General features: G+C 48.9%; 1 protein-coding gene and 1 long non-coding RNA gene across 3 annotated transcripts; both read left to right on the top strand.

The window, feature by feature from the left end:
- The first annotated feature begins 1,461 nt into the window (after positions 1-1,461).
- LOC117889259 lies at positions 1,462-7,693 on the top strand. 2 transcript variants are annotated; one of them, XR_004648423.1, is made up of 3 exons: positions 1,462-1,547; positions 6,862-6,950; positions 7,651-7,690. It is a non-coding gene; the product is annotated as an uncharacterized LOC117889259 (long non-coding RNA). The 2 variants fall into 2 exon arrangements; XR_004648422.1 differs by lacking the exon at positions 1,462-1,547 and adding an exon at positions 1,925-2,034 and having other exon boundaries at positions 7,651-7,693.
- Positions 7,694-7,725: 32 nt separating this feature from the next.
- Positions 7,726-18,451, top strand: LOC117889249 (zinc finger protein 271-like). The gene is made up of 3 exons (XM_034793182.1): positions 7,726-7,777; positions 15,744-15,857; positions 16,246-18,451. The coding sequence occupies exons 1-3, from the start codon at positions 7,744-7,746 to the stop codon at positions 17,331-17,333; spliced, it is 1,236 nt and encodes a 411-aa protein (XP_034649073.1). The 5' UTR covers positions 7,726-7,743; the 3' UTR covers positions 17,334-18,451.
- The last annotated feature ends 6,443 nt before the right edge of the window (positions 18,452-24,894 follow it).

Genomic DNA, 24,894 nt, shown 5'->3' with positions numbered 1-24,894 from the left:
AAGCCAGAGCACAGCCCAGAGAGAGCAGAGCTGCCCTGGGAACAGAGCTGTAGCAACCAGAGCCAGAGGGGCCAGACAAGCAGCCAGGAAGCAGGTCAGAGCTGGGAGCAGAGTCACAGAAGCAGCCTGCAGAGCCGACCTGTGCTGGGGGCAGAGCTGCAGCAACCAGAGCCAGAGAGGCCAGAGAAGCAGCCCAGGGAGCTGAAGGCAGAGCAGCAGCCGCAGCCGTGCTGAGGCAAAGTGGAGCTGGAGCCGGGGCTGGAGCAGTCCAGAGCTGGGGCTGGGGCAGTCCGGAGCTGGAGCTGAGGCTGGAGCAGTCCGGAGCTGGGTCTGGGGCAGTCCGGAGCCGTGTGCAGTCCGAGTGTGGTGAGCAGCTGGGGAGAGTGAGGGGGACCCTGGGCAGTGGGCCCAGCACAGGGAGACGCCTCAGCCAAGAGGCCTTGCAGGCCAAACTTGCAGGGGGATCATAACCCCGACCGGGCGGGGGCGACGCTGGGAAGAAGGGTCCTGCCACCTAGAGCCTGAAAGCGTGTGGCCACCACCAGAGCAAGTGTCCAACCCACAGCGTCCCTGCAGCACAGACAGGGCCTAAAAAGCAGGCCTGGGACCTACAAGAAACAGACTGAACTGCCCTGACGTTCCAGAGACACTGGTTGTAATGTTCCCTGCCACAGAGCGGGGTGATGTGTTTTCCTTTAACCTTTCCCATTTTTCCTTATTCTTTTTTAAAATTAATTGTTAATTAAACAACTTGTATTTGCTTTAAATTGTATGGAATAATCAGTGGGTCAGGGAGGTGCCCAGTGCAAAGAGAGTACCCTGGAGTGGGGACACCCTAGCCCCTGTCCTAGGTGACCACAGCAGGGTTGGGGGTCGAGCCCCCCAGGAATCCTGGGCCCAGCCTTGTTGGGGTTACGAGGACTCAGCCAGACAGGAGAGTGGAAGGGGAGCCCTCAAGGGCAGGGAGGCCTCTGGGTAAAGGAAGTGGGAGCGGGGACTCAGATCCTTTCGCTAGTCCACTTCACCGGGGTATTGCAGAAGCCAGGAAAGTTCCCCACAATAGCGGGACCATTCCCCCGCTTACATAAGGATAGAACCAGAAGCAATGGGTTTAAACTGCAGCAAGGGAGGTCTAGGTTGGACATTAGGAAAAAGTTCCTAACGGTCAGGGTGGTTAAACACTGAAATAAATTGCCTAGGGAGGTTGTGGAATCTCCATCTCTGGAGATATTTAAGAGTAGGTTAGATAAATGTCTATCAGGGATGGTCTAGACAGTATTTGGTCCTGCCATGAGAGCAGGGGACTGGACTCGATGACCTCTCGAGGTCCCTTCCAGTCCTAGAATCTAAGGCTCGCTGTCTTCCTCAAGTGACAGACGGGTGATACCTCCGCCTCCTTCATGCCTGGCAGGAAGGAGACACTTATGTGCATTCCCTTGGGAGGCGGGGGGGAGCTGGGAGACCCCGGACACGGGGTGGGTGGGGGGATATTTACCCAGAGCTCAGGGGTGATGCAGTAGAAAAGAACTGGGCGCTGCGTTCCCCAGGTATTTCTCCTTATCCCCCTTCAGTCTCTCTCTCCTTTTCCCACCGCACCCCGGAGACTTGCTCACTTTCCCGTTCCCAGGGGCGGGCACTCGCCCGTAGCCGGAGCGGGCCAGTCCGTGCAGGGCTCTGGGGCACGGGCTGCAGGAGCAGCGAGGGGGGCTATGAAAGTCCCTGTCCCAGGGAGGGCGGCAGCTGCAGCCCAGGTAGGAGCCGGGGGGGAGGAGGAAGCAGGAAAAACAAGGATCAGAGACACGGGGCAGCAGCTCCGGGGGCGGCGCTGGAGCGGGGCGGAGCAGCGGCTCCTTCCCCAGCCGGGCCTGCACCCGGCGGGACTTTCTCCGTCTGGACCCGGCCCAGGCCCGGAGCCGCAGCCGGGGCCGGGGCCGGGGCCGGGGCCGGGCAGCGGCGCTGCAGGTCTCGCAGCCCCCGGGAACGCGCCGGGGCTGGAGGGGGCTGGACAGCGATGGGGCCGCTGCCCCCGGCTCGGTCAGGCTTGGGGGGCGGGGGGGGGGGGGGGGGGGTCAGGCCGGACATGCTGCAGATGGGGGGGTTGGACCATCTCTGTAGCCAGGAACCCCCGGGGCGGCCGGGCTGGTGATAGGGGAGGGGGGGGGGCTAATGAACCCCCCCTTTGATTTGGCCACGTGTCTCCCCACCAGGGATACAATTCTCTGCTTGTCAAAATCCAGGCAGGTGTCTGCCCATCTCTCCAGTTACTGACCCTGCCTCTAGACTCCGCCTCCAGATTTTACCCCCATTTTCGCTTATAGTCTCCCATGTCCATTTACAAATCTCCTCCGATGGGGGATATTTTCCCACCCGTTTGACCTGCTGCAAATTGTCCTTTGTTAGGGGGGAAACTGAGTCATTCCCCAGATGGGACGGGGGTAAGTGGGGGCAGCGTGCAGAGCCAGCTCTCTGCCAGCGACAAGGCATGGGACGGCCCAGGAAGGAGAAACGGATGCAAAGGTACCCACTCCCGGCTGCTGCCCCCCACAACTGCCCTGGCCCCCAGTCACCTGCACACCCCTGCCCCCACTGCCGGGGAGTTTTCCCGCTCCGTATCCCCTCACTTGCCCTCTTAACATAGCTCCCCAAACGGCTCCCTGCTGCCCATGTAGACTGGTGGTGGTGGGGACCTCTTCCTTTCAATTTATTAATTGAACTTCCATCTACAGTCCTTGCAGATTTCCCCACGTTTCTCACTTATTTAATATCCGCTCTTGCTGTTTTTCTCAGACGTTATCCAATATTTAGTGTTTGCCCTCTTTCCTCTCCAGTTCTCAACGATGGATACGATATAACCTTACATTTGGCCCTGTGTTCTCTCTGCTTCTCTATTCCTAATTTAATGTGTCCTGAGATTTTCCCCTAATTAGAAAATATTAACATACAATCTGCTCACATTTTGCCCATTTCTCAAATTCTTGACTATGGATAGGAATCCTTGCACGTTGGCTCTTTTATTTCTATTTATCAAATAATAATCTGCAATTCACTCAGATTTTACTACTTTAGCTATTTTCAGACACAAGAAGTCATTCTTCTGCTCTACTCTGCGCTGATTAGGCCTCAGCTGGTGGATTGTGTCCTGTTCTGGGCACCCACACTTCAGGAAAGATGTGGACAAATTGGAGAAAGTCCAGAGAAGAGCAACAAATATGATTAAAGGTCTAGAAAACATGACCTACGAGAGAAGATTGAAAAAATTGGGTTTGTTTCAGCTGGAGAAGAGATGACTGAGAGGGGACGTGATAACAGTTTTCAAGTATATAGAAAGTTGTTACAAGGAGGAGGGAGAAAAATTATCCTCTGAGGATAGGACAAGGGAGGTTTAGGTTGGACATTAGGAAAAACTTCCTAACTGTCAGGGTGGTTAAGCACCGGAATAAATTGCCTAGGGAGGTTGTGGAATCTCCATCATTGGCAATTCTTCAGAGCAGGTTAGACAAACACCTGTCAGGGATGGTCTAGATCAGGGGGGTCTCAAACTGGGGGTCACAAGGTAGTTACGTGGGGGTCGCAAGCTGTTAGCTCCATGGGGCTCACAGCCCCAATCTCCACTAAATTACATTTATTTCCCCCCCCCATTTTTAATTTATAAGGGGGGGGGTCACATTCAGAGGCTTGCGGTGTGAAAGGGGTCACCAATACAAAAAGTTTGAAAACCATTGGTCTAGATCAGTGGTTTTCAAACTTTTTTTCTGATGACTCAGTTGAAGAAAATTGTTGATGGCCATGACCCAATGGAGCTGGGGATGAGAGGTTTGGGGTGTGGGAGGGGCTCAGGGTTGGGACAGAGGGTTGGGTGCAGGGGTGAGGGCTGTAGGGTGGAGCTGGGAATGAGGGGTTTGGGATGCAGGAGGGGGCTCCAGGTTTGGGGGGGCTCAGGGCAGGGGGTTGGGGTGTGGTAGGGAGTCAGGGCTCTGGGGTGGGGCTGGGAATGAGGGGTTTGGGATGCAGGAAGGGGGCTGGGGCAGGGGATTGAGGCGCGGGCTTACCTCTGGCAGCTCCCGGTCAGCGGTGCAACAGGGGTGCTAAGGCAGGCTTCCTGCCTGTCCTGGCACCGCCGACTGCACTGCGCCCTGGAAGTGGCCAGCAGCTAGTCCGGCTCCTAGGCGGAGGCACGCAAGCAGCTCCACGCACCTCTCGCCCGCAGGCACAGCCCCCCGCAGCTCCCATTGGCTGGGAATCGGCCAATGGGAGTGCGGAGCCAGTGCTCGGGGCGGGGGCAGAGTGCGGAGCCCCCTGGCCCACCCACCTAGGAGCCGGACCTGGTAGGACCTAGCTGGGCAGCACAGCCAACGGGACTTTTAATGGCCCAGTCGGCGGTGCTGACCAGAACCGCCACAACCCAGTGCCTTACATTCCACGATCCAGTACTGGGTCGTGACCCACAATTTTAAAGCCATTGCTCTAGTCTGTAAAAATTGATCTAAAATTCTTCAGATTTCCACACTTTTCTCTTTAATTACTGAACATTGGTATCAACTCTCAGATTTTGCCTTTTTCATGTAGGAATCCTCTCAGGTTTGGGGATATTTCCCCTGTTTTTTAGCTACAGCCACTTCCCCTGTGCTGGAGGGAATAGTTGCTTTGAGTCATTTTCCATTCTGGTTGCTGCAGAGGGTTAAACGACCAACATTCCCCCTCTCATGTTGGTTATTACTTCTCATCGTACTATCCTCTAGGTGCTTACAACTTAATGTTTTAATAATTTGTTCCAGTATCTTTCCAGGTATTGAAGTAACACTTGACTGGTCTTTCATGCTGCAGGTGGTCTTTGTTCCCCCTTTAAACGATAGGTACTATATTTACTCTTCTGGGACCTCACCATGCTCCAGAAGTTCTCAAAGATGACCGCTAATGTTTCCAAAAGCGCTTCAGCTACTTCCACAGTTACCCTAGGACGAATTTCATCAGGCCCTGATGACTTTAACACATTGAATTTAGCTAAATAGTCTTTAATCTGTTCTTTCCGTATTGTGAGTTTCTGCTCCTTTCCCCCCATTGTTCGTAATTACTGGTTTAAGTGTCTGGTCACAATTCAACTTTTTTGTGTGTGATTATTGAAGCAGAGTGGCATTAAACACCGTAGTCTGCCTGATGTCATCTGTTGCTAGCTCTCCTTCCCTGCTAAGCACAGGGCCTACACATTCCTTCACCTTTCTCCTGCTCCTAATATATTTATAGAACTATCTTACTGCCTTTTATGTCCCTTTCTAGGTGTAAATCATTTCGTGCTTTTGTGATTTTTGTCCCCACAGGTTAGTGTTACTCTTTTGTATCCATCTTTAGTAATTTGTTCATTTTTCCATTTTTTGAGGCATTCCCTTTTATTTTCCGGTCATTAAAGAGCTCTGGATGGAGCCATAGTGGCCTCTTCCTATCGTTTCTTGACATTTTGATAGTTTGCTGTTGCGCCTTTAATATTTTCTTAGAGAAACTGCCAGGTCTCCTGAATTATTTTTTCCCTTAGATCGGCCCGAGGGCCACATCGGGGTGGGGAAATTGTATGCAGGGCCATGAATGCAGGGCTGGGGCGGGGGTTGGGGTGCGTGAGGGAGTGCGGGGTATGGGAGGGGGTGTGGTGTGCAGGAAGGGGCTCAGGGCAGGGGATGTGGAGTGCGGGAGGGATTTGGGATGCAGGCTCCGGCCCGGCGCTGCTTACTTTGAGCGGCGACGGGGTGGCAGCAGCGCGCAGCAGGGCTAAGGCAGGCTCCTGCCTGCCTTGGCCCCGCGTCCTCTTGGAAGTGGCTAGCATGTCCGGCAGTTGCTCCTGGGGGTGGGGTGAGGCAGGTGGCTCCACCACGCACTGCCCTTGCCTGTGGGTACCACCCCCGAAGCTCCCATTGGCCGCGGTTCCCTGTTTCCAGCCAATGGGGGCTGCAGGGGTGGTGCCTACAGGCAAGGGCAGCGCACGGAGCCCTCTGCACCTCCCCACCCGCCCGCCCCAGGGGCTGCGGGGACGTGGTGCTGGCCGCTTCCAGGAGCGGTGTGGGGCCAGGGCAGGCAAGGAGCCTGCCTAGCCCTGCTGCACCATGGGGCTGGCAATCCCGCGGGCTGTAGTTTGCCCTCCCCTGCCTTAGATTTCTTGTGTCAAAGGCTGACTTTCAATGGATCGCAGCGAGGTAGCTGCTCTGACCCAGAATCAGGTCGTCTACGAATGATTTAGCACAAGGTTCCCCACAAACATGCGGTGCGCAACGAGTGAGAGGCAGCTCCCTTCTGTCCGCACTCCGGTCCCGACACGAATGGCTCTCCTCACCGAGCCCTGCCCCCCAGAAGGGGGAGGGGCAGCTAGCCGGAGCCAACTGACGCTCCACGGCGCTGCCGTATCGTTACGTTTAGGGGGGATTCTGACTTAGAGGCGTTCAGTCATAATCCCACAGATGGTAGTTTCGCCCCCTTGGCTCCTCAGCCAAGCACATACACCAAATGTCTGAACCTGCGGTTCCTCTCCTACTTAGCAGGATTACTATATTTCATGACCACTTTCACCCAGATTGCTTTCCACCTTCTGATTTATAACCAATCCCCGCCTTTTAGTAAGAATGAAATGTAAAATGGCTGCCCCCCGATTACTACTTCCATCTTCCGAAACAGACATCCCAAGAACATATTGGACACCGTTTGGCTGGAGAACTTTTCCAGCGGATGTCTGGGTAGTTAATTATGTTTTGAATATTTCTCTTATTTGCATGACGGCATCGAGAACGTCAGTCTGCAGGGAAAGAGGCTGCAGGGAATTGTAATGTGAAATTACTAAGACCTGTTCTGAAATCTCTCCAATTGCCCTTCTTTCCTTGACAGGCTGCAGTGTGACATCCGTGTTTTGCGCCGGATCAGCCCATCCTTCTGTGGGATAGGGAAGGGAAATGGCTGCAAGGGAGGCAGTTCAGGTAGGGATTATTGGGAAGTGGCTGGTGGGTTCCTGCTAGAAGGAGAGGGGCAGTAAATATATAGGAGGTGGGGGCTTCTGGGTGGTTGGTCTGGAGGTGGGAGGTGGAGGAAATATCCAGGGGGGAGAAGGGGAGGGGGACAGGGTGTGACAAAGGTCCTGGGATTTGTTTACTTGGGCCCTAGATTCTAGGAACAGACCCATGGGGTTTGTGGGCGGAAAGTCCTTAATTTATGGAAAAGGAAACAAACCCCCTGGACTGGGCTGGGAAAAGTGACCAGACTCCAGGTGCTGGAGCCTGAACCTACTAGCCAGAGTCTTGTATGAAATATGAAGGAAACACCCACCAGCGATGATTTGGGGAGATGCCCCATCCCCTCCCATCCAACTGCTGGCAATGGGGAGGGTGTTGGGATTCCTGCCGGGGGCTGTTCCTGGATCCCCATCTCCTGTATTAGCCTCAGTCTAGGATTTGTGTGATGAATGTGAAGACTCCTGTTGCCTGTGTCTGCTGTACAGGAGAGGGGCTCTCTCTGTCTCCCCTCACCCTGATGCCTCCTGGCTGCGCAGGGCGGGGTCGGTGTGGCACTCTGTTCTTTGTCTACTTCCCTGAGCTGCCATCTGGTTGTCCCTCCTCTCCCGTGACCAGTGGGGTTGTCACTAGGCAGCAGGTACTGAGTAGGGGGCTTTTGCTCTTTCAGGCGCCAGTGACCTTCGAGGAGGTGGCCGTGTATGTCACCAGGGAAGAGTGGGCTCTGCTGGACCCCGCTCAGAGAGCCCTCTACAGAGACGTCATGCAGGAGAACTATGAGAATGTGACCTCGCTGGGTAAGGATTCCTGTCCCCTCGGTTCTTAGAAGGGGAATTTAAGATTTAAAGTTCACAACACCAACAATACAACCTTAACTCTCCTGGTTCAGCAACACCTCGACAGGCCAATGACACGTGCAAGCGCTCTACCCTCTCCTGCTACAGAATACTTGGGGAGCAGAGCACAGGAGGAGCACAAAATCTAACGCCATCTCTTTGCTCAGGCAAAACTTGGGTGTAGGCCTGGTGTAGCGAACAGAAGCTGAACTCAAATACTGAGCCTACTCCACACGGACCAGGTCAGACTTCTAAAATGTTACCACCCCTTTACCCTCGCCCTGAGGATTTCTGCTAAGTCACTGCCTTCACTTACCTCTCACTAGGCCCTGGAGACTTCTAGCATGTATGCCACCAGACTGCTGACAAACGCCATGGCAAGGACACACCCTTGTGCGCTTTTACTGACACAACCTACAGTATTCAGCATTTAAATGAGGCACACCTGTTCCATCAAGGTTCACGTGCCCCTGTCTTTATATCACAGTCACAGCTTTGCCAAGCAGCACCAGCTAATCCCGCCACCATTCCATGGACATACAGCTGACACAATGCACACAGCTGGAGTACACGCAGAGAAGTGCTGGTATTCAAATATGTAGAACACAACACACACAATGACATGTTCTCTTAGTCCTTCCTCATATCGATTGTAAATTAATACATTTTAAGGCCAGGAGGGACAATTAGGTCATCTAGTCTGATCTCCTGTATTATACAGGCCATGGAATTTTATCCACTTACTGTTGTATTGAGCTTAATACTGTGTGTTTGACTAAAACATCTTCCAGAAGGGCATGAAGACTTCAGGAGATGGAAAATCTATCACTTGGTAGTTTGTTAACTTATGCATCACCCTTACTGACCTAAGCTCTAGGGTTAGGGGGCAGGGGCAGAGTTAAGGTTGCATTGCAGGGGTGGCGTGGGGTTGAGTTCTTCAGTTCCTGGTTTTCAGAGGTTTTACATTTAGCTACCATCCACATGCTGGAAGGGCATGGAGCAGCACTGGGCAACCTGAACTCTGCATTTATCTAGTTTATGGATATTTAATTTCCTTGAGTCTTGAATGGACTTTTTTGCCACTGATGACTGTCACTCGAGTTTTTGTCAGCAAAACCGTGTTGGATAGGGATGTGATGGTGATTTGCAGGCAAAACTTTTATGTGGTCACCAGGCCAAAGTCTCCGTGTGGATTTTAGAGCCCCTTAAGAATAATGTCCTGACACCAAGATTTCTGGGTTAAGAGCAACATTTCTAAGAGACGCTCCTGCAGAATGTCAGAAAAATCCACCACACACATTTCCCTGAAAGCTGTCCGTGATGGAGCTCAGATTCAAATGCATTGGTGGAGCTCAGGTTCCATGGGCCACATCACGTCCTCCTGAGCCTACGAGTTAGTATGAGAACCGATTGCTCTGGCCGCTCAGAGCCTCAGTCTCGCGTGCATTTCAATCTCTTTGACCAGGGGTTCTCAAACTAGGGGGTCAGGACACCTCAGGGGGTCGCCAGGTTATTACATGGGGGGGTTACGAGCTGTCAGCCTCCACCCCAAACCCCGCTTTGCCTCCAGCATTTATAATGGTGTTAAATATATAAAAAGTGTTTATAATTCATAAGGGGGGGTCACACTCAGAGGCTTGCTGTATGAAAGGGGTCACCAGTCCAAATGTTTGAGAGCCCCTGCCTTTGACTCATCAGTTTGGCTTGTGCCAGACTTAAGTTTCAAACTCTACAATATTTAACTTTTTCAGTGCTGCTTCCTCAAAGAGGCAGTGGGGGCTGTGGACTAGCTGAGATCAATGCCAAGTGACTGAGATTAGTCAGGGGACCATTAGAAAACTAGGGCTTTGGAGCGGAGCCCGGAGCTGGAGCCCGGAGCAGTGGAGCTGCGGGTTTTTGCCTGGAGCTGGAGCAGAACCAGAGCACAGCTCCAAAAGCTGCTTTTAGGGGGGCTGTATCTCAGGTACTTCTTGATCAAATAACCCCATCTTTGGACCACTAACCCTGCCCTGCATGCCGAGGAGGAGCAGTGTATTTCAAGACAATATGAGTAAGAATGTAAATTTTAGAAAGATTAGACTAGCTGACCTTTAAACAGAAAGTAAGTGCTGCACCTTAACCGTAACTCTACTGTAAAAACTTGCAAATGCAAGGCAGGTGTTACAGTCAGGTGCTTCCCGCTGGAGACAGGAGACAGTGTGAGGTTCTTACAGAGGAGTCCTTGAGTCAAAGCAGGGACCAGTGGGAGAAGAGAAGATGATGGGGGTGGGGGTATGATGGTGCTGAGGTGCCACAAGGCAGGGAGGGCTGAGAGCCGAGGGTATGAAGGGGGAGGGTTTGTGGCACATTGGGATGAGAGGGAATCAGGGATGGTTGGGTACAGTGGAAGCAGGCGGATGGAGGGAGTCAGGGGAGGCACTCCTGGGAACGGGTGAGTGAGTGGGAGAATGGAGAGTGGGAACAGGGGCAAGCGGGTGGAGGGCCCAGCAGTGATGCTGTTCTAGAGGAGGGTTGGGTAGAAGATCCGTTTTACATGGGAGTGGGGAATGCTGGGGGTAGAAGCATGGAGGAGGGAAGGGGTTGGGGAGTGGTTGCTCTAGGGAGCATGGAGGGTCTGGTGAGGCTGGGAAGAGAAGGTTTCAGGGAAAGAGATGTGGGGCACTCCACTGAGACTGCTTTTGCCAAGGTCTCTAATAACTGTTAGCTAGGCAAATCTCAGAGCCAGTACTCCATCCTCATCCTCCTTGACCTGTCAGCCACCTTTAACACCACTGACCATGGTCCTTTTCTTGAAATCTGATCTTCAGTTAGCCTCTCCTGATTCTCCTCCTACCTCTCTAATCTCCCCTCCAGTGGGACCTCAGGAGAGCCCTCCTCATCCCCTCCCCAGCATCTGAGGGGGATTCACAGGGTTACCAAGCGAGGTTATGGAATCCCTGTAATTTGAGTTTTTTTGAGAACAGGTGAGATAAACACCTCTCAGGGATTTGTTCCTGCTTTAGGGCTGAAGGATGGACTAGATGACCGCTTGAGATGCTTTCTACCCCTACAAGTCCAAGATTTTATGATTCTTTATCCTATCCCTTTGCTATATCTTTGTCTCCCTCTGAAGAATGTGAGGATTCAATTAGTATTTTTTTTAAATAAATGCATGAGTCAGCTTCTCCTCCCTCTTTGCCTTTGTACCCACTGGCTGTGAATGAGTTCATTCCTCTTATGGGACAGGGGAACAGCGGTTGTTGAAGTAACGTGGGCTTCTGTATATTGGCATGGAGACACTATCAATAATTGTCCACATCGGAACAGAGCACCTTGGAGAGACAATGGAAGACCCAAGGACTAGATATTAACTTGTAATGACTGTGATTCAAGGGTAGCAGAACATGGGAACACAATGGGACTGCAATTTAGGATTAGGTTACACACAGACAAAAAGCTTGCTGCTGGCCAGGGCAAAAAGACCAAGAGAGGGAGACAGAGAGAAAGGTGAAATCGAGGAGGCTTTGGGAAAGCCAGGCAGATGACTCTTGCAAAATGAACTTCGAGTTCAGTTTTGTTTTCCCAGACTAACCTATGGATCTTCAAATGCTGTATTCCAGGTGCCTAATCAATGCCTAATCTTGTTCTGAAAAGGCGGTATTGCATTGCTGCAAATACCTACTGGTTGCAGCACCCAACAGAGTGAGTGTTTTGCAGGAGTCTGAAATCATTTGCACTTTCTGGAAAAGGGCCTGTCTCAGAGTTGTGGAGCTGTGGGGATCACCCTTGTGAAACGCTACTCCTAGGGTGTAGCACACTATGGGTATGTCTACCCTGCCTCCCAGCCTGGGTCCATAGACTTGCACCAGTGGGCTAAACATAACTGTATAGATGTTGCCGATTGGGCTGGAGCTCAGTCAATCAAGCCAAGGGTGGGCTTGAGAGCCTGAGCTTCAGCCTGAGCCACCGTGTCCAAGAAATGTCTACACGGATTTTTTTAATGTGCTAAGATTAGCATCACTAACGAACGTCTGTGGATCCAGGCTGATGGGCTCGCTCCCTGATGCAGTGGGGATATAATGATATAGATATAATGGGGGCAGAGACTATAAAAACTGGTGCATCTAAGACCTTGTAAAACCATCTTCCCTGTCAAAGCCCTTCATGGCCTCATCCCTTCCTTGCGAATCAACTCTCATTTGGTACTGAGGTGCCAATTCCCACCTCTGATTCGCCCGTGGTGCCGTCCTTCATCACCCACTTGTGAAATCTTAAAACATGCTCCTTCATGGACACATGGACATTTCATTATGAAAATTATAATCGGGTGATAGGAACAACAAGAGGGAAATCGGTGGGGGAACCTGCTCAACGTCTAGATGTCAATACACAAATCCAAAGAGTGCGGGTAAGAAAGAAGAAAGAATTGGAAATCTCCATAAACTAAATGATGACTTAATTGGCATCACAGAGACTTGGTGGGATAAGTGTCATGACACAAATATTGGTATAAAGGTGTACAGCTTGTTCAGGGAGGACAGACAGGGTAAAAAGGGAGGAGGTGTTGCCTTCTAAATCAAGAATGTATCCACCTGTTCTGAGCTGCAAAAGCAGGTGGGAGCCAGACCACTTGATAGTCTCTGGGCAAAGATAAAAGTGGTTAAAAAATAGGGGTAACCTCATGGTAGGGGTCTACTATAGACCACCAAATCAGGAAGAGGAGGTGCACGAGGCATTTCTGAACAAATCACAGAAATATCCAAAACAAACAAGGACAAGGGACTTCAAAAAAGCAGACTTTAACCAACTCAGAACTGGTAGGTACGGGAAGTTGTATGGGAAGAAAATCTAAGCGAAAAAGGAGTTCTGGAGAGCTGGCAGTTTCTTATGGCGACAATATTAAATGTGCAACTGTCTGGGAGAGGGATAGCTCAGTGGTTTGAGCATTGGCCTGCTAAACCCAGGGTTGTGAGTTCAATCCTTGAGGTGGCCACTTAGGGATCTGGGGCAAAAATCAGTACTTGGTCCTGCTAGTGAAGGCAGGGGGCTGGACTCAATGACCTTTCAAGGTCCCTTCCAGTTCTAGGAGATGGGATATCTCCATTAATAATAAAAAAACCCCTATCCTAATGTGAAGGAAAGATAGGCAGTATATTAACAGATCAATGTGACTCTATCAGAGCTCTTGCATCTGAAGAAGTGAGGTTCTTACCCACGAAAGCTTATGCTCCCAGTACTTCTGTTAGTCTCAAAGGTGCCACAGGACCCTCTGTTGCTTTTTACAGATTCAGACTAACACGGCTACCCCTCTGATACTATCAGGAGCTCTTTACCGAGCTGACAATCCAAAAAGAATCTCTCAAAAAGTTGAAACATGGACCAGTTGGTAAGGATGAGTACAAAGGATAGCCCAAGCATGTAGAAACAAATTTAGAAAGGCACAAAATGAGTGATACCTAGCAAGGGACATAAAAGGCAATAAAAAGATATTTGTTCAAAACTTTGGGAGCAAGAGAAAGATGAAGGAAAGTGTAGGTCCTCTCCTTTGCAGGGAAGAAGAGCTAATAACTGATGACATCAAGAAAGCTGAAATGCCTATTTTACTTCAATCTTTATTAGAAAGGTTAATGGGGACCAAATACTCAACACAAAAAAGGGGGAAGGAATGCAAAGGAATGCAAACCAAAATAGGGAACAAACAGGTTCAAGAATACTTAAGGCTATGTCTGCACTACGCAGCTTTTAGCAACACGGCTGCATTGTTACACATTGCACTGTGTAACCGCTGTTTGTCAGCTCTCCCAATGAGCGGCGTTAGCTTTGTCGGCAGGAGCGTGCTTCTGCCAACAGAGCATTGTTCACACCGGCCCTTGTCATCGGCAAGACTTTTGTCTTTTTTGGGGGGGGAGGGTGTTTTTTAACACCTCTGAAAGACAAAAGTTTTGTCATTCAGTTGCCAGCGTAGACATAGCCTTAGGGCTTGTCTACACTTACATTTTATAGCGCTCTAACTTGCTGGTTCAGAGGTGTGAAAAATCATCCCCCCTGAGCGCAGCAAGTCTGAGCGCTTAAAGCGCTAGTGTAGACAGGCTCGGAGCTAATCCCCTCATGGCGATGAATTACCAGAGACCTCTCTCCCACCGCTCGTGCGCGACCACACTCGCACTTCAAAGCGCTGCTGTGGGAGCATTTCCACGGCAGTGCTTTGAAGTTTCCAGTGTAGACATGCCCTTAGATAAGTTTGATGGATTCAAGTTGGCAGGGCCTGATGAAATTCACACTAGGGTACTTAAGGAACTAACTGAATGAATCCTGGAACCTTTAGCAATTATTGCGGAGAACTTCTGGAGAATGGGTGAGGTCCCAGAAGAGTGAAGAAGGGCAAACATAGTACTTGTCTTCTTTAAAAGAGAACAAAAAGGACTCGGAGAATTATAGACTAGTAGGCAGCCTAACTTGGGTAGCTGGAAAGATACTGGAACAAATTATTAAACAATCAACTTGTAAGTACCTGGAGGATAGTAATGTGATAAGTTACAGCCAGCATAGATTTGTCAAGAACAAATTGTAGCAAACCAACCTAATTTCCTTCTTTGACAAGGTTACTGGCCTAGTGGATGAAGGGAAGCAGTAGATGTGATATATTTAGGATGGATTTTGAGACTGTCATGAGGGACTTTCTTATATACAAACTAGGGAAATGTGGTTTAGATGCAATTTATGGGTGGTTGAACAACTGGTTGAAAGACTATATTTAAAGAGTAGTTATTAATGGTTTGCTGTCAAATTGGAAGAATGTATCTAGTGTGGTCCTGCAGGTGTTGCTCTGGGGTCTAGTACTATAAAATACTTTCATTGACGATTTTGATAATGGAGTAGAGAGTATGTTTATAATGACACTAAGCTGGGAGGGGTTGCAATCACTTTGGAGTACAGGATTAGAATTCAAATTAGAATTCAGCTGGTCTGAATTCAACATTCAGTAAAGAGATGTGCAAAGTACTACATTGAGAAAGGAAAAATCAAATGCATCACTACGAAATGGGGAATGACTAGGTAGGCAGTAGTACAACTGAAAGGGATCTGGGGGTTATAGAAGATCACAAATTGGAATACAAGTCAACAATGTGATGCAGATGCAAAAAAAGGATAATATTGTTCTGATCTTGTATATAAGACATGGGAAGTAATTGTCCTGTTCCACTTGGCACTGGTGAGGCCTTGGCCAGAGTACCCTGTCCAATTCTGAATGCCACTCTTTCAGAAAGATGTGGACAAATTGGAGAGAGTCCAGAGTACAGCAACAAAAATGATAAAATATTTGGAACACTTGACCTCTGAGAAAAAGTTTAAAAAATGGGATATAGTTACTCTTGAGAAAAGAAAACTAAGGGGGGATTCGATAACAGTCTTCAAAACTGTTAAGTGCTGTTCTAAAGAGGACAGTAATCAATTTTTCTCCATGTTCACTGAAGGTAGGATGAGATGTGATGGGCTTAATCTGCAGCAAGGGAGATGTAGATTAGATATTAGGAAAAACTTTCTAACTCGAAGGGTAGTTAAGCTCCGGAATAGGCTCTCTGTCCCCTACCTGATGTCTCTGACTGCCCCCACTCAGGTGTCAGGCCTCGTGTCTTTCCCTCTTCTGCAGTGCATCTGGGCCTCTCTGTGTCAGTAAGAAGTAGTTCCAGGGGGACTTCCCCCCTGGCTGGAGTCTCCCCTTCCTGGGAAATGGAGTTACCTTCTCTGGGTTTCAGGAGCCCCTTTGATGCTGAATATCTGGCTGTGTGTCCCCCCCAGTGGAGGTGGAGATCGTTAAATCCCTCATAAGCAGAGTGTCCTGGGATTTTACTCTGTTAAAATGGGCTGGGGTTAAAATAATGGAACTTTTTTGGGTGACAAATGTCCCATGAATTCACGTGAATTCATTTATCTTTCCATTGAACAGGGTTTGCAGCTTCCAAACCTGCTGTGATCGCCCATCTGGAACGAGGGGACGAGCCGTGGCTTCTAGAGCTCCAGGGCTGTGAGGAAAGAGAGATCCTGGGAGCCACCTGCCAAAGTGAGGAGTCATTAAACCAACTGAAAACCTGTCAGTGCCAGCAGGGAACAGCTGGGCTTCCCTGCAAAGCCCTTGTGAGCTCTCTGAGTAAATCAGGATTGTCCCCAGCGGGCATCATATCTTCTAGCTACATATTGCTCATGGCTTCCGACCCTTCCTGACTGACTCCTGGCAGTAGTTCCCTCCATTCCCCCTCTTCCCTGGGATGTGTGGGTGGGATATGGAAGCAGAATTGATCCTGCTCCTCGCCACCCTGTGGGGAAGAGTTTGGGGGAATTCAGTCCTAATATGTGTCCCCCGCCCCCGCGTCTCTCCGGCTGTTATTTTTGATTGTTCTCCACGTTTCCATCCCTGTTTCTGAGGCGTCTCCCTTTTTCTGTCCCGGCAGGTGGCAAGTTGGTGAGTGAGAAAGAGGAGCAGAATCCTCAAATGCCACCACGTGCGGCCAGATCCCAAGGGAATGTGTCCTGCAATCATGAGCAGGGAAAATCCTGTGAGTATCAGTGCAAGTCAGAGAAGGGGCAGGAAAACCAGTCAAGGGAGAAAGTTGGTAAATCTGTTAATTATCAGGGAACTCAGAAGGGTCTCAAGGAAACCAGAGCCCAGCAGAGCATCCCGGCGGGAGAGAGAAATAACACATGCTCTGAGTGTGGGAAAAACTTCCACAGCCACTCACACCTTATTAGACATGAGAGAATCCATAGCGGAGAGAGACCCTATGAATGCTGTGAGTGTGGGAAAAGCTTCACTCAGCGCGCGCACCTTCTTACACATCGGAGACTCCACACAGAAGAGAGCCCCTTTGAATGCCATCAGTGCGGAAAAAGCTTCAAGGAGAGATCAAACCTTCTTACACATCAAAGAATCCACACAGGGGAGAGACCCTACGAATGCTGTGAGTGCGGGAAAAACTTCAGTCATCGCTCAGCCCTCGTTGTACATCAGAGGATTCATACAGGAGAGAGACCCTACAGATGCTGTGACTGCGAGAAGAACTTCAGTTCCCAGTCAGACCTTATTAAACATCATAGAATCCACACCGGGGAGAAACCCTATGAGTGCAGTGAGTGTGGGGAAAACTTCACCCAGAGTTCTGCCCTTATTACACATCAGAGGATCCACACAGGGGAGAGACCCTTTGCATGCTGTGAGTGCAGGAAAACCTTCAGTCATAGCTCTGCCCTTGTTACCCATCAAAGGATCCATACAGGAGAAAGACCTTACAGATGCTGTGACTGCGGGAAAAACTTCATTTACTGCTCAGACCTCATTAAACATCAGAGGATCCACACAGGGGTAAGACCCTATGAATGTTGCGAGTGTGGGAAAACCTTCACTCTGAGCTCACACCTTATTGCACATCAGAGGATCCACACAGGGGAGAGACCCTATGCGTGCTGTGAATGTGGAAAAACCTTCAGTCAGAGCTCACACCTTATTAAACATCAAAGGATCCACACAAGAGAGAGACCCTAGGAATGCTCTGAGTGTGGGAAGTGCTTCCATCATAGCTCAGCCCTTATCATCAGAGAAGCTGCAAGGGAGAGAAACACCGTAACAAAATTGTCTAAGGCAGAGAAAAGGTTTTTTTCACCCTTTTACACTTTTGCTGTTTCCCACATTGTGAATGTTAAGGCTGTTTGCAGCATTTGCGTCACCGTGGTCTCTCAGCTTCCTCAGCTGAATTGCCCTCTCTTCCCTTTGGCCGCTCACCCTTCCTTAGGGTGAATCCCGTGGTCCTATTTATCAACTCCTAGGTCATGGAAATGTGTCTGCCTCCGACAGGAATATCCATCAGCTCCAGGTGGGGAAAACGGGTGACCACAACTAGCTACATTGAAGTTAAATCTACCTGGGCTTTGTCCCCGTTACGATTTTCCATGGAGTTAGCTAGCGAGCGTTAGCTATCCTGATGTAAAAGACAACTATTCTTGCACTAAAAAAAATAGTCCACAGATAGTCACTGGGCTAATCCGGTATGTTTCTTCGTGACTTGACATAACCTCCATCACTTTTTCTAGTCTAAACAAACCCGCAGCATCACGTTTATACTCGTCTTTCCACTGAAAAATGATTGTTAGTCACCCAGTTCCCTGACCGGGGACAGATTGACTCATTCTCAGGTCTTCTCACTTTGCACTGGGTTCTGCTGAAGAGCAGTTATTCTTGTACCATGTTTCTCATGTAAATATATTTAAATATAATAAAGAGCAGGAGGAGGGGAAAAAAGTGTTTTTTCAGCCGCTGTGACACCCGAAGATGCTGGGGTGAGTCGGAGGGATTCCCATCTTCCTCGTCACCCCAGCAGTGTTGCCTTCTTGCTGAGTTACTTGAGGTTTATCTTCTCCACGTTGGACACCTCCCCAAGTGTCATGTGGTGCAGCGTTCTCGGCTCTCTGTGCTTGGGAAGCATCCTTTGATGTCTTTGGTCTTAAAACATCTTCATTTAGGGCTGGAGATGAAAGTGTCACAGATCTGGGAGGTTTCAGAGGGGTTGCCATGTTAGTCTGTATCAGCAATAAGAACGAGGAGGACTTGTGGCACCTTAGAGACTAACAAAATTATTTGGGCATAAGCCCATTTCGTGGGCTAAAACCCACTTCATCGGATGCATGCAGTGAAAATACAGCAGGAAGATATATATACACAGAGAACATGAAAAAATGGGTGTTGCCGTACCAATTATTAGTCTGTTAGTCTATGAGGTGCCACAGGACTCTTTGCTGCTTTTACAGATCCAGACTAACACGGCTACCCCTCTGATATTATGTCTATATAACCTTAGCCCTAAAAGCCCCAGTCACTCACACTGTGTCCCTGTTGTTTTAAGTGCTGTACAAACACTGAACAGTCCTAGGCTGGAAGAGCTGACAAGCCAGACAGACAGGGTGGGGGAAGGGTACCCCGTACCAGCAGAGCGAACAACATGACAGCAGCAACTGGCGTGTTAATGTCACCATGTTTTCTTTTTGCTGGGTTGAATTACAATGTGACCAGCTAAAGGGGAGGGACAGGGACATTGAACGGATGGGGTGAGGGGGGAAGGGGTGTGGAGAACAGGGTAAGACAAGTGACGGGAAGGTGAAGAGATCAGGAGGGAGGTGAACAAGGTAAGAGGACTGAGGGCTCAGACAAGCCCTCAGCACAGGGCAGAGGAAGCCCAGTCAAAAACTGGTCTTTGAACCTCCAGAAATCTCCTATTTTGCTGCTTCTGCTCCGACTGGCTGGGGTTTCAGACTGTCTGGTTGTGCTCTTCAAAGCGTCCCCTATGATACACCCCCCCAGGAGAGAACAATGGGACTTCAGGGAGCTCGAGTGTTACCCCGGAATTTGATATTCCTGTGTGTTACCCCAGAATTTGACAGTACTGCAATTTTGTAGGGTCAGACTCTCAAAACAAAACATGACAGAGCTAGGAAAATCTTAGGCCCTGAAAGGCAAGGCCAAATAACTGCATGTTTGCTGGTTTGCTATCAGAATGAGAGGATGGGATAAGTGAATGTATTGTACGAATAGCAGGAATGTTTGACGGACTGACCTTGATCTTGAGCCTCTCTGACACCATTATAAGTCTAGTTATTGTTATGAATAGAAATGTTTTGATGGTAGGAGATAATGAGTAGTTTTGCTGAAAGTAGGAGAATTGGTGACCCACTAGGGGTTACTGTGGTGACCCACTAGGAGCCACTAGAAGTTACGTGCTTCGTTTGAAGTTAGCTAATAAAGATTCGTGAAAGAATTTGCTTTGGAACAGTCCGAGGAAGCTTTCTGTGGGCAAGGATCTGACAGCTAAGTTCCCCAGCAGCTAGAGCCAAGGCAGTCCCTCCCAGAAACCTGGATGCTGATCCCTCAAAACCATTTCTTAACTTTAGGTAAATATAAATGAAGATTAGGGTTGGAAGAGATCTCAAGAGGTCATCTAGTCCAACCCCCTGCTCAAAGCAGGACCAACCCCACCTAAATCATCCCAGCCAGGGCTTTGTCAAGCCTGATCTTAAAAACCTCTAAGGATGGAGATTCCACCACCTCCCTAGGTAACCCATTCCAGTGCTTCACCACCCTCCTAATGAAATAGTTTTTTCTAATGTCCAACCTAGACCTCTCCCACTGCAACTTGAGACCATTGCTCCTTGTTCTGTCATCTGCCACCACTGAGAACAGCCGAGCTCCATCCTCTTTGGAACCCCCCTTCAGGTAGTTGAAGGCTGCTATCAAATCCCCCCTCAATCTTCTCTTGTGCAGACTAAAAAAGCCCAGTTCCCTCAGCCTCTCCTCAAGTCACGTGCCCCAGCCCCCTAATCATTTTCCACTGGACTCTCCAATTTGTCCACATCCTTCTTTGAGTGTGGGGCCCAAAACTGGACACAGTACTCCAGGTGTGGCCTCACCAGTGCCAAATAGAGGGGAATAATCATTTTCCTCGATCTGCTGGCAATGCTCCTACTAATGCAGACCAATATGCCATTAGCCTTCTTGGTGACAAGGGCACACTGCTGACTCATATCCAGCTTCTTGTCCACTGTAATCCCCAGGTCCTTTTCTGCAGAACTGCTGCTTAGACAGTCGGTCTCCAGCCTGTAGTGGTGCATGGGATTCTTCAGGACTCTGCACTTGTCCTTGTTGTACCTTATCAGATTTCTTTTAGCCCAATCCTCCAATTTGTCTAGGTCACTCTGGACCCTATCCCTACCCTCCAGCGTATCTACCTTTCCTCCCAGTTTAGTGTCATCTGCGAACTTGCTGAGGGTGCAATTAATCCCATCATCCAGATCATTAATGAAGATGTTGAACAAAACCAGCCCCAGGACAGACTCCTGGGGCACTCTGCTTGATACCGGCTGCCAACTAGACATCGAGCCATTGATCACTACCCATTGATCTAGCCAGCTTTCTATCCACGTTATAGTCCATTCATCCAGTCCATACTTCTTTAACTTGCTGGCAAGAGTACAGTGGGAGACCATATCAAAAGCTTTGCTAAAGTCAAGATATATCACATCCACTGCTTTCCCCATATCCACAGAGCCAGTTAGTTTATCATATTAGGCAATCAGGTTGGTCAGGCATGACTTGCCTTTTGTGAATCCATATTGACTGTTCCCGATCACCTTCCTCTCCTCCAAGTGCTTCAAAATGGATCCCTTGAGGACCTGCTCCATGATTTTTCCAGGGACCGAGGTGAGGCTCTAGTTCCCCCCGGATTCTCCTTCTTCCCTTTTTAAAAGATGGGCACTATATTTGCCTTTTTCCAATCCTCTGGGACCTCCCATGATCGCCACGAGTTTTCAAAGATAATGGCCAATGGCTCTGCAATCACCTCAGCCAACTCCCTCAGCACCCTCGGATGCATTAGATCCAGCCCCATGGACTTGTGCATGTCCAGCTTTTCTAAATAGTCCTTAACTATTTCTTTCACCACAGAGGGCTGCTCCCCTCCTCCCCATACTGTGCTGCCCAGTGCAGTAGTTTGGGGGCTGACCTTGTCTGTGAAGCCCGAGTAATTCAGCTTTTTGGCCCTATAACAACTATGAGGGTGAACCCAGACAATCACTACACCACTGAATGAACTCATGCAGGAAAGTGATAAAAGACAAAAAAAAACCTATTGTCTGTGGGTGAACAACACATATGTCAGAGAGCGCTCACTCTGCATAGCAAAGGAAGACCCATGGGTGGCCCATGCCAGCTGATTTGGGCTCATGCTGCAGGCATAGGTGCCGACAGAAAAAAAATTAGTGGGTGCTTAGCGCCCACTGGCTGCCAGCTCCCCCCATTCCTCCCAGCAACTCCCACCCGCCGGTGGCTCTGCCGATCAACTCCTCCCCCTCCCTTCCAGCGCCTCCCGCCTGCTGTAATCAGCTGTTCCGCAGCTGAGCGCAGGGGAAAAACTGCTCCGTCCCGCCAGCTGAAACGTGCCGGGGAGGATGCAGGACGTGGAGTACAGCAAAAAATTCAGCAAGATCAACCCACTGTTATATATACACCCCGCATGGCTCATAAATCAAATGCGGTTTTAGTTGAGGCTTGCAAAGTAAACAGCAACCAGATATTTTTACACTCTAGAGGGCTTGTTTGCCTTCTTTTCACAGCCTGGGACACACCATGCTTACTTGGAGGCCCAGAAGACCCTTGGAGTAAAACTGGAATTGTGTAGTTTAAGTGACACGACGTGGGCATGCAGATGGAAAAATGTATCCGCTGTAAAAAAAACTCCATGAGAGCACTTCTTAGCCATTTGTTGGGACTGTCAATGCCCCCCTCCCGTAGATTTATTGAAACATCAGGTTTGTAGAAGAATGTGCAGAAACTAGATTTTGGTGTGCTTGATCCTTTTTTAGCGTGTTCTTGTATGAGTCACGTAGCGCACTGCAGCCAGAAGACACGACACTTTCTCAGGCCTGCAGTGTACGTCAGAGAACTGTCGACGCATTAGTATGCGAACCAGCACTAAGTGGGATGATGTTTGGGAGGAAGCCCAGAACTTCTGTGAGCTGCACGATGTCCCTGTCACCCTGATACAAATGAAAAAGTATGCTTATAAATGATCCATGAAAAAAAGGCCTTCCTTGACTGTTCAGTTGTTACAAGCACATAGGGTGACCAGACAGCAAATGTGAAAAATCGGGACGGGAGTGGGGGGTAATAGGAGCCTATATAAGAAAAAGACCCCAAAATCGGGACTGTCCCAATAAAATTGGGACATCTGGTCACCCTACAAGCACACTCAGTGCATCCGAAGAAGTGAGGTTTTTACTCACGAAAGCTTATGCCCAAATAAATCTGTTAGTCTTTAAGGTGCCACCAGACTCTTTGTTGTTTTTACTCAGACAACGAGACTATCAGCCGGATGTAAAGGAGAGCACTAAAGAAAAATGGGGCCGACCGCTGTATTTTCCTGTTGGACACACTGTTAGGTGAATGCAATTGCAGGTTTTTGTCCCAGTCCACGGAAATAGCTGAAAGTGCAGATGCAGGGCTAACATGTGATCCAGAGGTGGCACTGCTGGGTTGCTCTGTCAATATGCAAGGGCCCTTTAATCAGCTCCACGCTCGCTCGCACAGAGCTGCAGTTGGTTCAGGGTGGGTTTGCCAGAGATCATGCTGAAGAAGCAGGCAGCTGCTTCAACATTTCATCCAAATTTTACAAAACTGTCGAAATTGGCCCTGACCTGCTGGCACAGCTGGAGGTGAGACGTCGTTTTCTGCCACGCGCTGGGTACGATCCACAGTGGGTCAAGAGAGACAGTTAGCTTTGTGTTTACTGCACACTGAGAGTGACCTTACCAGAGACATTAACCCTGAGCAGATCATCGACACCTATGGTGCCAAGTCCAGGCGCCGGAGTTTACTTCACTGATGTTTAAGGTAAGACGGCAGCTGGTTTTATTTTTATTATTGTTAGTAGCAATATGTTATTTGCACCGGGCTGCTTTATGAAATACAAGGACTGCTGCTGATTGGACAAATAGAATGTCACCGTGTATCTGCCCGTTTGAATGTTCCCATATGAAGCAATACGGACACTGAATGGAAACTGGTTGGTGTAAGCTTGTGGAGAAATGGGTTGTACTGTAGGAAAGCTTAACAGATATTTTAACCCTACCATGGTGTTTAAAAGTAGACTTACCTGTTAATAGTGCTGCTAAACCATACTGCCCAACAGAGTTTAACATGTAGTATAGTTGAGTGATTTCGGGACCTTTTGTACTATAAATTATTATACAATTCTTAAAAAGACACAGGTTTACAACATTTATTTTGTCCATAGTAAAGTGTGTGTGTGATTAGAACATTAGAACATAAGAACGGCCGTACCAGGTCAGACCAAAGGTCCATCTAGCCCAGTATCCTGTCTACCAACAGTGGCCAATGCCAGGTGCCCCAGAGGGAGTGAACCTAACAGGCAATGATCAAGTGATCTCTCTCCTGCCATCCATCTCCATCCTCTGACAAACAGAGGCTAGGGACACCATTCCTTACCCATCCTGGCTAATAGCCATTAATGGACTTAACCGCCATGAATTTATCCAGTTCTCTTTTAAACGCTGTTATAGTCCTAGCCTTCACACCCTCCTCAGGTAAGGAGTTCCACAAGTTGACTGTGCGCTGCGTGAAGAAGAACTTCCTTGTATTTGTTTTAAACCTGCTACCTATTAATTTCATTTGGTGACCCCTAGTTCTTGTATTATGGGAATAAGTAAATAACTTTTCCTTATCCACTTTCTCCACATCACTCATGATTTTATAGACCTCTATCATATCCCCCCTTAGTCTCCTCTTTTCCAAGCTGAAGAGTCCTAGCCTCTTTAATCTCTCCTCATATGAGACCCGTTCCAAACCCCTAATCATTTTAGTTGCCCTTCTCTGAACCTTTTCTAGTGCCAGTATATCTTTTTTGAGATGAGGAGACCACATCTGTACGCAGTATTCGAGATGAGGGCGTACCATCGATTTATATAAGGGCAATAATATATTCTCAGTCTTATTCTCTATCCCCTTTTTAATGATTCCTAACATCCTGTTTGCTTTTTTGACCGCCTCTGCACACTGCGTGGACATCTTCAGAGAACTATCCACGATGACTCCAAGATCTTTTTCCTGACTTCTTGTAGCTAAATTACCCCCCATCATATTGTATGTATAGTTGGGGTTATTTTTTCCAATGTGCATTACTTTACATTTATGCACATTAAATTTCATTTGCCATTTTGTTGCCCAATCACTTAGTTTTGTGAGATCTCTTTAAAGTTCGTCACAGTCTGCTTTAGTCTTAACTATCTTGAGCAGTTTAGTATCATCTGCAAACTTTGCCACCTCACTGTTTACCCCTTTCTCCAGATTGTGTGTATCTTCCTCCCATCCTTGCTACACACCACAGTTCACAGTGCTGTTGTTCTTCCTAACTCATGATCTCATGATTTCCTCCTCTCTCACGCCACCACCATCTTCTGACTCTTCACTGATCAATTATTGCAAAGCAAATTGTTGTTCTTCCTCTTATTGTAGAGCCAGTTTGTGATGGCATTTTGTGGAATCC

Source organism: Trachemys scripta, chromosome 16 (assembly GCF_013100865.1).
Source record: "Trachemys scripta elegans isolate TJP31775 chromosome 16, CAS_Tse_1.0, whole genome shotgun sequence".
NCBI classification, from domain to species: domain Eukaryota; kingdom Metazoa; phylum Chordata; order Testudines; family Emydidae; genus Trachemys; species Trachemys scripta.
The sequence above is the reverse complement of the archived record's forward strand: the minus strand, read 5'-3'. Positions and strand labels throughout refer to the sequence as shown.

Coding starts and splice junctions, on each gene's coding strand:
- LOC117889249 (XM_034793182.1), top strand. CDS start 7,744: ATGCAGGAGAACTATGAGAATGTGACCTCGCTGG. Junction 7,778..15,743: donor TGAGAATGTGACCTCGCTGG/GTAAGGATTCCT, acceptor TCCATTGAACAG/GGTTTGCAGCTTCCAAACCT. Junction 15,858..16,245: donor CCTGGGAGCCACCTGCCAAA/GTGAGGAGTCAT, acceptor CTGTCCCGGCAG/GTGGCAAGTTGGTGAGTGAG.